Source organism: Labeo rohita, chromosome 14, assembly GCF_022985175.1.
Source record: "Labeo rohita strain BAU-BD-2019 chromosome 14, IGBB_LRoh.1.0, whole genome shotgun sequence".
Taxonomy (NCBI): domain Eukaryota; kingdom Metazoa; phylum Chordata; class Actinopteri; order Cypriniformes; family Cyprinidae; genus Labeo; species Labeo rohita.
The window spans coordinates 3,183,472-3,200,047 of NC_066882.1; the positions used below are offsets into that span (position 1 = coordinate 3,183,472).

Genomic DNA, 16,576 nt, shown 5'->3' on the forward strand with positions numbered 1-16,576 from the left:
GTCAACAATAATAGATATCGGTTATATCACATACAAAATTCTGCTACGAAAGAGAACCCGCCTTATGAGTGTGTTTTTTGTAAAATTAAAATGAGTGAATCCAGAAAATGCATGAAAAAAAAAAAAAACATGACCTTAAAAATAAAAATACAGCACCATCTTCTGGTTTTTGAATCTTGGACCTTGGCACAATTACTTCCTGAAAGAACAACTTACAAGAAATAATCATATATACGACAAACAGAGATACACTTCTTGTACAAATGAATATTTAAATCCATGATATCCTTGAAGGATTAAGCCATATGTTTGCTTTGTGTAAACAAATGTATCTTGAGTGAATAAAGACATAAAAAGAATATTTGGCAATGCATAAACAGGTGCTTAATCATGTGAACCATTGGCCCTAACATCAAGGAATGTGGAAATACTGCTCATAATGCATGAAGTGTATATAACCCTTTTCGAACTTCTCCTTTGTGCACTCGTTCATTTCAAACACTGCTTGTGATGTGTGTAACAGTCATAGTGAAATAAAAACCAAAGACAATGACTAGGTTAGGGCCAATGATTTCTCTTTCTACCTCTCCAGCATTGTGTAAAATCTCACGACAGTGTGTTTCTGTGTGCACGTGAGGACTGCGTGTTCTTCAAGGTAGACTGTTTTCACGGTCACTCCATCGCAGGGTTTTGGCTCTGATAAATGGAGGCCTTGTCCTTCAGAAGAGCCAGACACAGGTGGCAACTCCAGCTTCCTATAAGCACAATTAAAGCCAAATATTAATCATCGGTGGCAACTTAAATGGCAATAAACTTGTGTGACCTTGCTGCTTTGGCGTTCAAATATGTATGTTCACAAGACAAGTTTGAATATATGAATATAAACCTGCTGGACTATTTTCTTGGTCTGTTTCTTATGCAATGCTATTGCACTGCATCACAAGACTTGAAATATAGCACACAAGTCAGTAGTGTGACATTCAAAAATTAATGTTAACCTTTATGTTGTGTTCTGGTGTGTTCCCCAAAAATGCTACTTACTATGGAAGGCTGTTTGCGCCACCAAAAAAACAAAAACGGATAATTGTGACTCACAATTTTGACTTTTTCCCCCTCACAACTTCAACTTCTTAGAATTGTGAGATATAATTCTGTAATTGTGAGTTAAAAATGTGTGTCTATATCTCACAATTCAAAATTCTGAAAGTCAGAATTGCAAGAAAAACATCAATCAGAATTGTGAGATAAATAGTTGCAATTACTTTTTACTTTTTAAAATATTTTATTCAGTTACTGTTAACTTACTTTGCTCAAAAGTGTGATTTTTTTTTTTTACGTCAATCAAAAATGTTGATGTTAAAAATAAAATGCTATTAGAAAAACTATTTTCTTATGCATATTATTTCACGTTAATGTTTTACTGCTTCTAGTACTTAGGGAAATTTTAGTGCAGTCTCTTTTTGTTTGCATTTATGTGCATAGACAGACATATGAACCACTTTTATGATATTCTAAATAGTGCTTTTTTGCCATTTTTGTAGATTAATACACTTGATCCTATTCAGTAGGGTTTGGGAATCAATTCCATCAAAGGCAAATCCTCTGTAATAGCCTTTTCACTTCAACGAAGCTAATCATTAATTCACCTCTCAGCCTCTAATATTGATAAAAAGTCTTATTCATCTACGATTGCAGATGTTACATTTACATAAATAAATGTAAATAAAGCCATATGCGATTATTAGCTTACTTTCACTTTTTGTTGTTGTCACCTTTTTATTCAGTGACCCTGCATGTAGAACAGCTTAAGTCTGACAAATACTTAGTTTTGGACAAGTTTTCTATAATAAAGTTTTTGCATCCAAAGCATACAATATAGACACTGATGTGAATTTGTTCTAGGTACCTAAAGTTCATTAAAAAATAACCTACTCTACCAGTCAAACATTTTTAAAAAAAAAGATTTTTAATGTTTTTTCTTTTCTTTCTTTAAAAAAAGTCTCTTTTGCTCACCAAGCCTGCATTTATTTGATCCAAAGTACAGCAAAAACAGTAAAATTTTGAAATATTTTTACTATTCAAAATAACTTTTCTATTTGAATATATTTTAAAATATAATTTATTCCTGGGATTTCAAAGCTGAATTTTTAATCACCATTACTTCAGTCACAGGATCTTTCAGAACTCATTCTAATATTGTGACTTGCTGCTAAAAAAAACATTTATTATTATTATTAAGTAGAAAACAGCTGTGAAGAATTGTTTCAGGTTTCTCTGATGAATAGAAAATTTAGAAGAACAGCATTTATCTGAAATAGAAATCTTTTGTAACATTATACATGTCTTTATCATCACTTTTGATTCATTTAAAGCATCCTTTCTAAATAAAAGTATTAAATTCTATCATTGTTTTAAATAATGAACTTTTTTAAATATTGAAAATAATAAATGTTTCTTGAACAGCAAAACAGCATATTAGAATGATTTCTGAAGGATCATGTGACACTGAAGACTGGAGTAATGATGCTGAAAATTTAGTTTTGATCACAGGAATAAATTGTATTTTAAATTCTATTTAAATAGAAAATATTTTAAATGGTTAAAATATTTAAAAAAAATTTACTGTTTTTGCTGTATTTTGGATCATATAAATGCAGGCTTGGTGAGCAGAAGAGGCTAATTAAAAAAAAAAAAAAAAAACAACATTACAAATCTTACTGTTCAAAAACTTTTGACTGGTAGCGCACTTTTATGAAGTCTATTAATTAAAGGGTGAAACTGGCTTGTTCTGTTGTCCAAAATGGTTTTGAGAAACACTCTGTACTACATGAATTGATAATAGATGCTGATAACCATCAATGAATACAAACAAATTGGTATAAAGCATCAAAAAAATTTCAAAAACGTATCAAAAACAACAGTGAAACATTTATTCCAGAACATGAATCAGAAACAATTCCAAACATTCCAAAAATTATTTTTGCATTTCACGGAACAAAAAAAAAAGTCACATGAGCCTGGAATGACATGAGGCTCAGTGAACGGTGATAAAAGCGATTGCTCGTACCTTCTGGAGGGTCTGACATGGGAGGGCTGAGGCAGTACATATGGTATCCTCTATCACAGTCATCACAGAACAGAAGCTGGTCCTGCAAAAGAGGATTCAAACACATTAACAGATTGTTTTCCGTGTGGGGGGTTTGTTTGAGTGATCATGTAAGGAGACTCACGTCATTCTCAGATGTGCCACAAACATTGCAGCACTTGCACTCAATACACTGCCAGCGGTAAGTCTTCACAGCTGCCATCATCACCGCAGTGAACTGCAGGCACGAAGGATGTCCTGAGGAGGGATGCGAGAAAAAGGCCATGTGTGAAATCTGTGCATCTTAACATGGAGTTTTACAGTTTGTACTGTGTCTCTGTTGTACCTGAACGCCCACAATCCGAGCAGGACACCAGCTCCTCCGACTGGCCTGTCTTCTGGTTCATGTTGGAGTCGCCCAGACAGAAGTCACAATAGTCGTTGGGTAACGCCAGACCATTCGGTCCTTTCTTAGGGGCTGTAATAAAACAGAGGATCGGACAAACCCGGTTTTAATAACGTTTTGACTGGCAGGAATATCCAAATTGAAGCTGCAATCAATGTGGTCGTAACAAAAGTTACAAGTATTTGCAATGTCATACAATATCCTTAAGACACAAGGATCTAGCAATACCCAACTTTTAAATATTATATAAAGAACAGTACGTTGCATACTCGTTAAATCCTATAAATTGATAATGAACAACAATTTAACTGATGTGTTAGAAGTGCACTTTTAATAATAATTAAATAATGTGCAGCCATCATGAATGAACTCACTCTTGGGTTCCTCTGGTGGTGCAGGTGTGTGAATCTCAGGTTCTTCTTTGTCTTCTCCCTCCTCATCCGCCAGGTGAGAGTGAGTGTAGTGGTAACTCAAACCTGGTCTGTTTTTATAGCGTTTCCCACAGACTAAAAAAGAAAAGGTTTAAAGTTAAAACAGTAGTGCAAATAGGATTTTCACTGCTATTGCAACAAAGGTTTTCATTGTACTAAAACTCCTTCTACAGACGACAAAAACCAATGATGGAAATCAATTCTAAATAAACAGGGATGTAACAATATTATCAATATCATAATATCACAACAGCAAAACTTGATATTATCGTAGTCATGTGACGATATGAAACGATAGGCCTTCTGGACAAAAAGTGTAGTTTTTCAAATTGATTTAAACTTCTTATTCTAACATAAAAGGTCTTTAAAGCTGTGTTTTGGGCCATTATTCTCTGGCACAGCATCTGTCAAACAAACTAAAACTGAAAGCACAATATGGTTTATTCCCTTCATCAAGTCATTTCAAAGCGAAGTGCGCACTTTGTTCAGGCGATCAGCTCGTGATTCTGTTTTCTACATCTCAGAACAGCTCTGTTCACAGTGAATAAATGCAGTGAACTTGTTTATTGCATGTGCTGTGAGTTTAGTGCATGTTTAGGAATGCAACAGCCACCAGTTATGCTTTATTTTCGCTGCAGATGCAGTGTTTTTGTAGGCCTGTTTTCACTGAAGCGTGAGTTTTCCTTCAAAATAAAAGCTCTCATGTCATTTCCTTAAAATAAAAGCTTAAAAGTGCAGTATGAATTGCTTACAGCTAGTGGTTTAAATGGGTAATGTAACTGCAGTACAAATTCTAAATATATCCCTCAAGTGTATAAATTAGTAAAGTAGTATTGTGATTTTCCTACTGCAGTGTAAAGCAAAAATAATACACCTATGAAATATTCATTTTCATTTATTTTGCAGTGCAACTGTTTTACAATATATGGCTATTACTGCCGTTGTTGTTGTTATTATTATTATTATTATTATTATATTCTAATTTGTTTGGCTTCCTAAAACACCAGTGTGAATGTAATTTAGACTGAGACAGTATATCACAGATAAAAAGAGGGTTGAGTCCCCTTTAAATTTCAGGTACAAGTCAATTCACTGATTTTTCTGAAGTTTTCTTAGTTAAGAACATGGGTTGGAGCTCTTGTTTTGAACTCTCAATGTGCATTAGACAGAATAATGTAACTTTAAATTGCACTCAATTTTCATTTGTTCTAATTCTTCATTTGTCTTTTTTTTTTGTTGTCCCTAGTAATTGCTCAAATTGCGTCTAATGCATCAACATGAGTACATGCAAGGTTACCCAACAACTGAGTTATTTACATTCACTACCATTCAAAAGTCAGGCTCAGTAAGACTTTTGAAATATTTCTTCTGCTCACCAAGGCTGTATTTATTTCAACAAAAACAGAAAATTGTGAAATACTATTACAATTTAAAAATCACTGTTTTCTATTTGAATATATTGTAAATTGTAATCAATTCCTGTGATCAAACCTGAATTTATATCATTATTCCATTCTTCATGGTCACATGATCCTTCAGAATTCATTCTAATATGCTGATTTTACTGCTTAAAAACATCTTTTATTATCAATGTTAAAACCAGTGGTGCTGCTTAATGTTTTTGTTAAACCATGACACATTTTTTCAGAATTCCTTAATGAATATAAAGTTCAAAAAAGCAGCATTTTAAAATAGAATTTAAGTAACATTAGAATGTTTACTGTTATTTTTACCTCAATTTTGAATAGTAGTGAATCACTACTAAAAAAAAAACTAATTTAACGGAACAAAACAGGGTGAAAAAGGTCACCTAAAAACTAAATTCTAATTGTTAAAGGAGAGGTCCACTTCCAGAACAACTTACAAATAGTTTACTCACCCCCTTGTCATCCAAGATGTTCATGTCTTTCTGTCTTCAGTCGTAAAGAAATTATGGTTTTTGAGGAAAACATTTCAGGATTTTTCTTCATATAATGGACTTCAATTGTGTCCCCGATTCTGAACTTCCAAAATGTAGTTCAAATGCAGACTCAAAAGGCTCTAAAAGATCCCAGCTGAAGAAAAAGGGTCTTATCTATCAAAACCATCTGTCATTTTTTTTTTTTTTCAAAAAATAAAAATTTGTATACTTTTTAAGCACAAAAGCTTGTGTAGCACAAGCTCTGGAATGCGCTTTCTTTAATATTTAATGTGACTCGGGAAGAACGAGTTGTCTCGGGGGGTTGGGATTCGTTCAGTGGTGCATGTGCAACATCCTATTAGGTTCTGTACTGGAATTAGTTCACCTGTTTTGAGTCTTCGGGTTTTTTGAGTCGTTCGTTCATCTTATGGGGCTGTCACGTGATGAACGAACGACTCAAACCCGAAAACTTGTCAGATAAGAGGTGAGGTGAGCTAATCATAGACTAAAGACCCAGGTGAACAATGAATTCATCTGTTTCTTATAGTTATTATAGTTTTGTCTTGTTTGTAGTGTGATCAACGTTTGTGTAAGCAGTAGATGTGTAGAGAAGTAACACGTAACATTTTAATTATATTTTGCTAAAATGAACAAAACGACTCAAAAAGATTTGTTAATTTTGCTGAACGAGACTCAAAGGTCCGAGTCGGTAAAATGATCCGAACTTCCCATCACTACTACGAATCACGTCTAAGTTCATCGTCTGTGTACTCCGGCTCAAAAAGGTAGAGAATGGCAAAAAACTCCATACATTTCTTTTTATTTTTTGAAAAAAAAATGACCAATCGTTTCGCTAGACCCTTCTTGCTCAGCTGGGATCGTTTAGAGCCTTTTGAAGCTGCATTTAAACTACGTTTTGGAAGTTCAAAATCAGGGACACAATTGAAGCCCATTATATGAAGAAAAATCCTGAAATGTTTTTTTCAAAAACCATAATTTCTTTACGACTGAAGACAGAAAGACATTAACATCTTGAATGACAAGGGGGTGAGTAAATTATTTGTAAATTGTTGTTCTGGAAGTGAAGTTTTCCTTTAAGTGATTTTATGAAAAAAATAAAAATAAATAAATAACCATAATTCTATAATTCTATAATGACTTTTTAAAACAACAATCACTCAAAATAACGTGTCACAACTCACTGTCACAAGCATACGGTTTGTCTCGATCTTCCTGTGCAGCTGCAGCAGCTTCCAATTTCTTTTTTCCATTTCCAACTCCTCGACCCTGGCAGATTAAAAAACATTTTCATAACACTGTTCCTCCAGGCCATCACATGACCAAGGACTATCATATTAGGAGATAATAAAGTGTAAATATTGTATCAATATTCAATTAATTAAGCAACAGGAGACCAGGCAAGTTACCTTAGACTTTCCTTTTCCTCGTCTTTTCGGAGTCTCCTCCTCAAAATCTTCATCGTCCAGATCATCCAAGTAATCTTCCGGCTCAAGGATTCTCTGATAACAACAGGAAACAATCAGGCCATGCATTCACATAGGAAAGTCACAGTACATAAGATGTCATATAGAAAAGGCGTGTTTTGATACCTTCCTGATGCGCGTAGAGCCGCTGTGGCTGCTGGCCGTACTGGTTCCAGTGATTTCAGTCAGGTTGGTTTCTTCCTCAGGCGGTCTGAGCTCTGTAGGTGCTCTTTTATCCAGCGGTTCTCCTTTCAGCAAGGCCTCCAGACTGCTCCCATCCAACGGGCCCAACACATCTTTTTTCAATCCTAGCTCCAGCTCAGCTTTGAAAAGATGCCATTTTGAATCATTTAGATAAGATTTACAATCTAATTTTGAATATTTTCTCTGACTTTAATAACGCAATCTATATTGTTTAAACATATTAACTCTGTAAAGCCTGACATTTGAAATAACAGCCAGAAAATTGTTTTTTAAATTCAACATTTTTTTTTTTTTTAATGAAATCCAAGTAAAAAGTCTGCATGTGTGTTATATGTTAAGTATTTTATTTACACACCAGGCTTTTATGGCTCATATAGCATAATATAGGAGAATGCATAGATAAAATTAGATCAAAAATAAGAACATTTTGATAGCTTGTAATGTAAATCAATGAGATCTTATAACATAAAATGCATTTAAATATTGGTTTTTACTCTATATCTCCCAAAACATGTTTTGGTAACTTAAATATAAATAAATAAACAAATAAATGTTTAAATATTAAATTTTTCTGTTTTGATTGCTTCTACTGTCCAATCGCCTTTGTCCTCATTTGTAACTCACCTGATGTATCATACGTGATACTCAAATTTCATGTATGGATACTAAAGTAAACCTAAGTTGCTTCAGTCCAGTAAGAGTTCATTTTAAAATATTACGAATAACATTAAAGTTTTTAATACATTTACTGAAAAAATCACTAAAGATATTACAGGAAAAAAAGACGTGTAACATGACCAGAATGGGGATAATTTTAGAACAATAGTAAAAGCCCTTTTACTTAAAAAGTCTAAACTTAGACAACAGAAAGCATTTAGTAGATTGTGTGCAACAGGTTTTCCCCTAAAGACTAGATTATGTTGATAATTTGGAGGCTTTTGAATTTTGTGTACAAAAAAATGATACAGCACAAGAACAGGTAAAGATAATCATCGCAAGAAAGAAATAAAGCATTATAAACAAGCTATGTTATAACAGAATACCAGCTTTGAGTGGAGGAAAAACCAGAGCAGGGTCTTCTGGTGGGTGAGCTCGTCTTTTCTTCCTCCAGCGGCGAGCAGGGTACGTGTACAGCTGCCCCGGTGCGGTACCTTAAATAGAAACTAGATGAGTAAAGTTTGAGAACAAACTTTAAGTTGGCTTGAGAAAGCCTAGCCTGAAAGTTTGAAGCAGCTGTAATAGTATGGAAGCAGCTAGCATGATTTAACACATTGCTTACATGATTTAACATGTTTTAGCATGATTAGCTTATTGCTTGTATTTTTATAGGCTGATTACAATGTTGTTATCATAATTTGCAAGTTACAAGAATGTTGTTAGCATGATTAACCTGATCAGCCTGTTGATAGCATGTTTCGCACATGATTAGCATGTTACTAGCATGTTTCTAACATGGCTAACATGTTACTAGATTGTTAACATGTTTCTAGCATGATTAGCAAAGTTGCTAGCATGTTTCTAGCATGATTAGCATGTCGCTAGCATGTTTCTGGCATGATTAACAAGATGCCAACATGTTTCTGGCATTATTAGCAAGTTATTAGCATGATGTTAGCATGATTAGTATGTTACTAGCATGTTGCTAGCATGTTTCTAACATGATTAGCACGTTACTAGCATGTTCTTAGCTTGTTTTTAGTATAATTAGCATGTAACTAGCACGTTGCTAGCATGATTACCAAGTTACTAGCATGTTGCAAACATGATTAGCAAGTTACTAGCATTCTGCAAGCTGATTATCATGCTGTTAACATATTTCTAACATGATTAGCATGTTACTAGCATTTTGTTAGCATGCTTCTAACATAATTAGCATGTTACTAGCACACTGCTAGCATGTTTCTATCATGATTAGCATGTTATTAGCATGTTACCATAATTAGCATGTTACCAGCACATTGCTAGCATGTTTCTATCATGATTAGCACGATTAGCATGTTACTAGAATTTTGTCAGCATGTTTCTAACATGATTAGCATGTTACTAGCATGTTCTTAGCATGTTTTTAGTATGATTAGCATGTAACTAGCACGTTGCTAGCATGATTACCAAGTTACTAGCATGTTGTTAGCATGATTAGCATGTTACTAGCACGTTGTTAGCATTTTTCCATCATGATTAGCATGTTACTAGCATGTTGCTAACATGATTAGCAAGTTACTAGCATTTTGTTAACATGCTTCTAAGATAATTAGCATGATTAGCATGTTACTAGCACATTGCTAGCATGTTTCTATCATGAACAGCATGTTATTAGCATGTTGTTAGCACGATTAGCATGTTACCAGAATTTTGTCAGCATGTTTCTAACATGATTAGCATGTTACTAGCATGTTGCTAGCATGATTTAGCTAGATAGATTAGAAATATTAGAAATATTAGAGTGGAAGCTTAAATGAGTATAAATGGATTAGAAATAGTTCATAGATGGGAAGCTTGATTGAGCCTCGAGGGATTCTGGGAGTTTAGATTTGAATTTTGTCAGTTGGAGTTTGAAGAGTGTTGCTCATTTGAACATTCCGTCAATGTAAGTCTATGGGATTTTTGGTGGTTTTGATAGTCTGGTTTACGAAAACCGTAAGTCGGATCAGTTAGAAAACACAGAGCACACCGAGTCAGACCAGTCTGAAGGTCTGGACCGAGTTTGGTGGATCTAGCTTGAAAGCTCTAGGAGGAGACAGATACCGAAATTTGGCTCAGAAGAAGAAGAATAATAATATTCTTAAATAGTAGATCAGTAAATTGGCTTTCTCAAGCCAACTTAATGACAAACCGGGTATGTTAGTACCAACAGGTCCAGAATGAGAAACTAAAAAATAAGTATTGGGCTGATGCTGAACCTGCACTCCTGTGTCTCTTCTCCATCCAAATGTAACAGTTGCTTTGAGCGACTCCGGTCTGGGAGTCCAGGAACGGCATGAGGATGCTCCTTTCGGCACACAGCCGGGCGTTATAACTGTGACACTGTTCCAAAGCATCTTTGTAGTACTGCTCTCCAAGCCTTTAGTCCACACACACATATACAAAACAACAGAGAAAACATAAAATACAAGTTACTTCAAAGCATGTGATTTAGATTTACTGTTAGTAAACATATTCTCTTTTGATTAGTTAAATTACAGTCATGAGAAAATAGCTTAGAGGGTTTTTTTGGTCAATTACATTTGGTGCGTCACAACGTGCTGATATACAAACAATGGACATCAATGGACCCCAATGAGACGTACTAATTTTTGCCAGTGTTAAAAAGGAACGGGAATACTATCGACAATTTTAAAAAGTTAGACAACAAAACGCCAGAAACAAGCAGAAGAACTAGGGACTAGTTATCGCAACTGATTTAAAAAAACACATGGCTGTAGCGCGCTTTGATGTTAGAAAACGATGAATGAACGAGGTGCTGATTTTCATTAATAGCCAACCAAACCGCATCAACAACGCTTCAGCTTTACCGCTGACAACAAACCCGTTCCGAATAAGGCACAGTTTGAGAATATCACACGGATGTTCATTCAAAGAGTTTAAAAACTACATGTACTCACACTTTGACGATATTCTCCACGGCAGTCGCCATTGTTTTGCTGTAGTGGGCTGTTGTTGTCTTCACTGCGCATGCGCAGTAGCTATCCTTTTTGAATGAACGTTACGTTCTCGTCTTCGTAAGAGAAAATATTTTATCCGTCACAGCAAATGAAAGCTAACCACACTGAAATTTCTGGAAAAGTGTATTGAATGTATTACCGAAATACAAACGATGCTACCACAGTAATCAAACTCATATCCCATCGAGATCATACTGCGGTGGGCGTGGTTACGCTTACATGACATCATCCGTCCGCACCGCCGCCATTTATATTTCACCGCCATTTTACATCAACCCCAGCAGAGATTAGATTACGAAGATGACGGCCCAGATGGAAAACCAACTTTGCAAGCTGTTCGTCGGTGGACTGAACGTCCAGACCACCGACGATGGGCTGCGAAAGCATTTCGAGCAATACGGAACGCTCACGGACTGCGTGGTCGTGCAGAACCAGCAGCTGAAGCGCTCGCGTTGCTTCGGCTTCGTGACCTACTCGAGCCCGGAGGAGGCGGACTCGGCCATGGCGGCCAGACCCCACATACTGGACGGCAACAACGTCGAGCTGAAAAGGGCCGTGGCGCGGGAAGACGCGGGCAAGCCCGAGGCCCTCGCGAAGGTGAAGAAGATCTTCATCGGCGGGCTAAAAGACGATATCGAGGAGGATCACCTCCGCGACTGCTTCTCCCAGTTCGGCGCGGTGGAGAAGGCGGAGGTGATCACGGACAAAGAGACCGGCAAGAAGCGGGGCTTCGGCTTCGTGTATTTTGAGGACAACGACTCGGCCGATAAAGCCGTGGTGCTCAAGTTCCACATTATTAACGGCCATAAAGTGGAGGTGAAGAAAGCCCTGACCAAGCAGGAGATGCAGGCCGCTGGTAGTCGCGGTGGCCGCGGCGGCCGAGGAGGAGGCGGACGGGGGATGGGCAGAATGCAGAACGGCTACGGCGGGCGCGGTGGCGGCGGCGGATACGGCAACTACGGCGGCAGCGGCTATGGGGGCAACGACGGCTACGGCGGAGGCTATGGAGGCGGATACGGTGGCGGGTATGGGGGAGGCTACGGGGACCAAATGGAGGGCTACGGCGGTGGTAACGGCTACAATGACTTTGGCAGCGGCTATGGCCAGCAGTCCTCTGGCTATGGCCCAATGAAAGGTAATTACTCGGGCAGAAGCAACGCTCCTTACTCCCGAGGTGGTGGTGGTGGTGGTGGTTACGGCAGGGGGGGTTACGGAGGCTCGTATTAGGAGCGTATTTTAGATCACAAATTAAGAGCAGCTCCTTCCCCAGCCCACATCACACATTATCTTCAGCTAAGTAGCCAGATTGAGCCACCTTAATGTGGCATGGCATTGACTGAAACACTCCAAAAGCTCCATTCAGGAGCTCACAACTTATCCAGCCTAGCAGATCCATAGGTAGGGCTCACCTATCCGACTTTACTCAGCATCTCACAGCTGTTACGGCTACTACTACACATCCTTTTGCTCTTTTCCCTAAAGCACTAGGGAGATTTTTTGGTTTTTGTTTTTTTCAGCAAGACATAGGACTACTACTGTGGATCTCTGCTTATTATAAGACTGGCCAGTGGTGGTCGGGGCAGGCTACCTGTTTGCGAAACTGTTACTCAAGTTTTTTTTTTTGTGCTTTGGGATTAAGTTAAGATTAGAATTTTTGCTTGTTAATTAGCGTAGGCATGTGTTTTCCTCCTTTTAGTATATGTATTGTATCTTTATTGTGTCTGTTTAATTCTTTTCAAAACATTTAAATTGATTTTGATTGAGAGCCAATGGCAGTGAACCCTAGTAGAGATTCAAAAATTCATTGGCTGGCGGCAGGCATCTATTGAATGCAACAGTACTTGAAATAAAAATCCTATTTTTCTTCACAAGGCAGGACAGACCTGCTATGAGGTTATTTATTTCAAAATCATTTTTATTAATTTTGAATCGAAACAAGCAAATTGTGCCAGAAGGGGCACGTTAGCACCTACCACTCCCATGAAACGTCCAACGATGCAATATTTTATATACACATTTTGCAATAAACATGAAATGTCGTTTCTACATACACACTCAGAATCTTGAAATCAGATTTGTCTGTCATTTGCAATGCTTTTTGGGATTGCAAGTACCCGTTTTGTGTTTCAAATACTTTTTTGCTTCAAATTAAAAGTTGCAGTGATTCACCTCTTAACTCTAACAATTGCTTTTTAAAAAAATAATGGGGGGGAAAAACACTCCAGGAACAAAGGCAGCTGAAAAAGTGGCACTGTTGCATTCGATTAAAGCACTTGCTGCAGATTCTTCTGCCATCCAATGAAGGCTTGAACTTTTAATTAGGTTCGATGGCAACTAGAAGCTGTTCGTCCTAAACGGAAAATTCTTTGGCGTTTCAGTAAAAACGAAGCAAGTTAAAAGAACTAGTTTCAGGCTCACTAAAACATCCGATAATATAGTGACTAACGTGTGTCTCCTCCCAATTAGTGTCATTTGTTAAATAGTTCAAGCACACTATGAAAATATTGTCATTGGTGTTACAGCGAACCTTTTCGTCGGGACTCTGAAGACCGATTTGAGTTGTTTTCCTACCGTTAATCATTTAGTAAAGGACTTAAATGCTCTTGTCTCATTGTATTACTGCTTCAACGGAATAACCTATTGAATATTGTTTATTTCAGATACAACTGAACTGTATGTATTTCTGTTAATAAAAGTCATTACTCCGTAGCCATTATGGTTTATGACCAGCTGAGATTTATTGGGTGGTTCTGACGTATATATATATATATATATTATATGAGGCCCGTGTAGCGATTTTGTCTTTCCATCTAGGTAAGACTAAAATTGGAGGCCACCCTTTGCCTTTACCAGGCATTGGCTCTAGTGCTCCATACTAATGCCATTTCTATGCATCAGCCATGTGGGGATGTTAATCTTTTCCCAAGCATATGTTGTCTTTATTCTTAAAATATGTTTAGAGCTTTGTTCCAATACTTTTAGTGATCAAATAAGACGGATCTATACCTTAGCTGTGTCCACTACTACGTCATTGGATTCTCCAGGGCTACTCCAGAGATGTAGAAACCCAGCTGAAAATCCATAGGATAATCGCACCAGGTTTCCAGGTTTGTAGAAATGCTTTATACACCAGACATTACATCGGGTGTGTCTTTAACATACTTTGGATCCACCTGGAACGAAATCAGGTACTTGTGAGTCGTTAACGTAAAGCGTGCATGCAACTTTATTTCCTCAATACTAGCTGTGAATAGCGTTAACTGGCGGTGACCATGTAACATAGAGGCAAAGTGGAAACTAGAACATGCTCTGTAGTTCAATGTGTGTGACGCTGTGGTGATTGTGGTCTATGTAGCTATGTCTTAATCCAATATTTTAGCCGATTTCCAGTTTAAGGTCAAACCGGAGAACGAAGCTTATAGTTCCTGTATACTTGATGCATTAGTTCCAGATATTAATGACATCAAATGCAAAGGAGATCAGCATTTGTTAAGCAAGGTTTGTGCTTTCAGTTATTTACTTTACATCTTATCAATCCCCCTCCCCTCCTCATCTCGGTGTTTTGCTCGTGTTTTGTCCTACATTTCTGGCACTCTAAGAGGACAGTGGATTTTGTTGATAATTCAGTGAGACTAGTGAAGATGCAACCTCTTGGCATTGGCCTTTTCAAAAGCGAGATGTGCTACTGTCATTTTCAAAGCACACCTCCTACATAGACCCTTCCTAAAGGCACAGTGTGTAAATCTGAAGGGGTTGTGTAGATAGACATGTTTCAACGCTTGTTGACTTGACGCTTACATGCATCTGCATCTGTTTTCTTTTTCCACAGAGGGAATGCAATGGAAGGATTTAAATAAAAATTCACTTCTAAGCGCCGCCGCTTGATGACTTCTAAGCTTCACGGCCTGCTGCGGCTGTGAGTCCAGTTGCTCTGAATGATGAGGGATGAACTCCAGTGAGTTTGGTAAGCAGGTTTTTTAAAAATCTGTCCATTTATACAGCAAGTCACACCAATTATATTTACAGAATTTCTTTGCATTCTAGCAGAGTTTGCATATGAACGCATATGCCAGATTCCTGTGGACCTCCAAGAGGCAAGATGCCCATGGTAAGATTTTGTAAATTAAACCTTGACAATGAAGGTTTTGTGTTTTCAGTGATTAGAAATCGAAATATACCGTTGAGGTCAAAAGTTTACATACCTTGCAGAATCTTGAAAATATTAATTGTTTTAACAAAATAAAAGGGATCATATAAAATGCATATTATTATTGTTTTTTAATTTAGTACTGTCCTAAATAAGTTGTTTCACATAATAGACATACATATACATGTACATGTACGTACATGTAGTCCACAAGAGCAAATAATAGTCATTCATGAGTCCATGTTTGTCCTGAACAGTTAAACCGGCTGCTATTCTTAAGAAAATATCCTTCAGGTCCCACAAATTCTTTGGTTTTTCAGCATTTTCGTGTATTTAAACCCTTTACAATGACTATATGATTTTTGAAATCCATCTTTTCACACCGAGGACAACTGAGGGACTCGTATGCAACCATTACAGAAGGTTCACAGGCTCACTGATGCTCCAGAAGGAAAAACGATGCATTAAGGGGTGTAAACTTTTGAACGGAATAAAGATGTGTACATTTTTCTTATTTTGCCTAAATATATATTTTTTTCATTCAGTACTGCCCTTCAGAAGCTACAGAAGATACTTGCATGTTTTCCAGAAGACAAAAGAAGTTAAATTTACCCTGATCTTCAAATTTAAAAAGTTTTCACCCCCGTTTGTGTATTTGGTCATTTTTATAAATTCGACTATTATTTTCTCTTGTGGATCGTATGTAAACATCTTTTATGTGAAATATCTTATTCAGGTCAGTACTACATTTAAAAAAAAAACGTGTTTTGTATGATCCCTATTATTTTGGTAAAATAAGTAACATTTTGCAGATTCTGCAAGGTGTATGTACACTTTTGACCTCAACTATATGTAGATCACTAGACATGCTACTTTTGAGTCTACCATGGGGTTGAGATTTTCAAGAGGGCGTGCATTGCAATAAAAATGGTTCTGCTTGGAAATATTTTGCGTGTTTAAATCTTTCATGAAATGTCTGAAAAATGTCTTCTCTTTGTTTTTACAGAGCTGATGCCAAGATGATGCCATGATAATGGTACTTGGAAGCCAGCTACACTTGGTTTCTTTGACTGGAGTTGAATCGAATGCAAAATGGCAACATGATGGGAATCACTGTACTTGTCCACATAAATAAGAATATACATGGCATTAAATGTCTGTTGAATTAAATAAAAAACTAACTGAATATTTTGAGTCTGTTATTAATGTTTGAATGCATGAAGTTGTGTTATATAGGTTGTAAGAAAGCTACCTAGC

The 16,576-nt window shown here is 36.9% G+C and overlaps 2 protein-coding genes across 6 annotated transcripts; one reads left to right on the forward strand and one right to left on the reverse strand.

The window, feature by feature from the left end:
* Window positions 1-114: 114 nt before the first annotated feature.
* Window positions 115-11,406, reverse strand: dpf2l (D4, zinc and double PHD fingers family 2, like). Its single transcript, XM_051127105.1, has 11 exons — window positions 11,113-11,406; window positions 10,411-10,571; window positions 8,554-8,661; window positions 7,433-7,629; window positions 7,250-7,342; window positions 7,025-7,109; window positions 3,866-3,997; window positions 3,432-3,563; window positions 3,231-3,343; window positions 3,068-3,149; window positions 115-755 (listed from the first exon to the last, which is right to left on the reverse strand). Exons 1-11 carry the CDS (start codon window positions 11,142-11,144, stop codon window positions 673-675), a joined length of 1,218 nt encoding a protein of 405 aa, XP_050983062.1. The 5' UTR covers window positions 11,145-11,406; the 3' UTR covers window positions 115-672.
* Window positions 11,407-11,410: 4 nt separating this feature from the next.
* Window positions 11,411-16,505, forward strand: hnrnpa0a (heterogeneous nuclear ribonucleoprotein A0a). 5 transcript variants are annotated; one of them, XM_051127108.1, is made up of 4 exons: window positions 11,411-14,670; window positions 15,002-15,136; window positions 15,217-15,280; window positions 16,326-16,505. In XM_051127108.1, exon 1 carries the CDS (start codon window positions 11,473-11,475, stop codon window positions 12,397-12,399), a length of 927 nt encoding a protein of 308 aa, XP_050983065.1. In that variant the 5' UTR covers window positions 11,411-11,472; the 3' UTR covers window positions 12,400-14,670; window positions 15,002-15,136; window positions 15,217-15,280; window positions 16,326-16,505. The 5 variants fall into 5 exon arrangements, with proteins under 5 accessions (XP_050983065.1, XP_050983063.1, XP_050983064.1 ...); XM_051127109.1 differs by having other exon boundaries at window positions 11,412-12,307; XM_051127111.1 differs by having other exon boundaries at window positions 11,412-12,307; window positions 15,220-15,280.
* The last annotated feature ends 71 nt before the right edge of the window (window positions 16,506-16,576 follow it).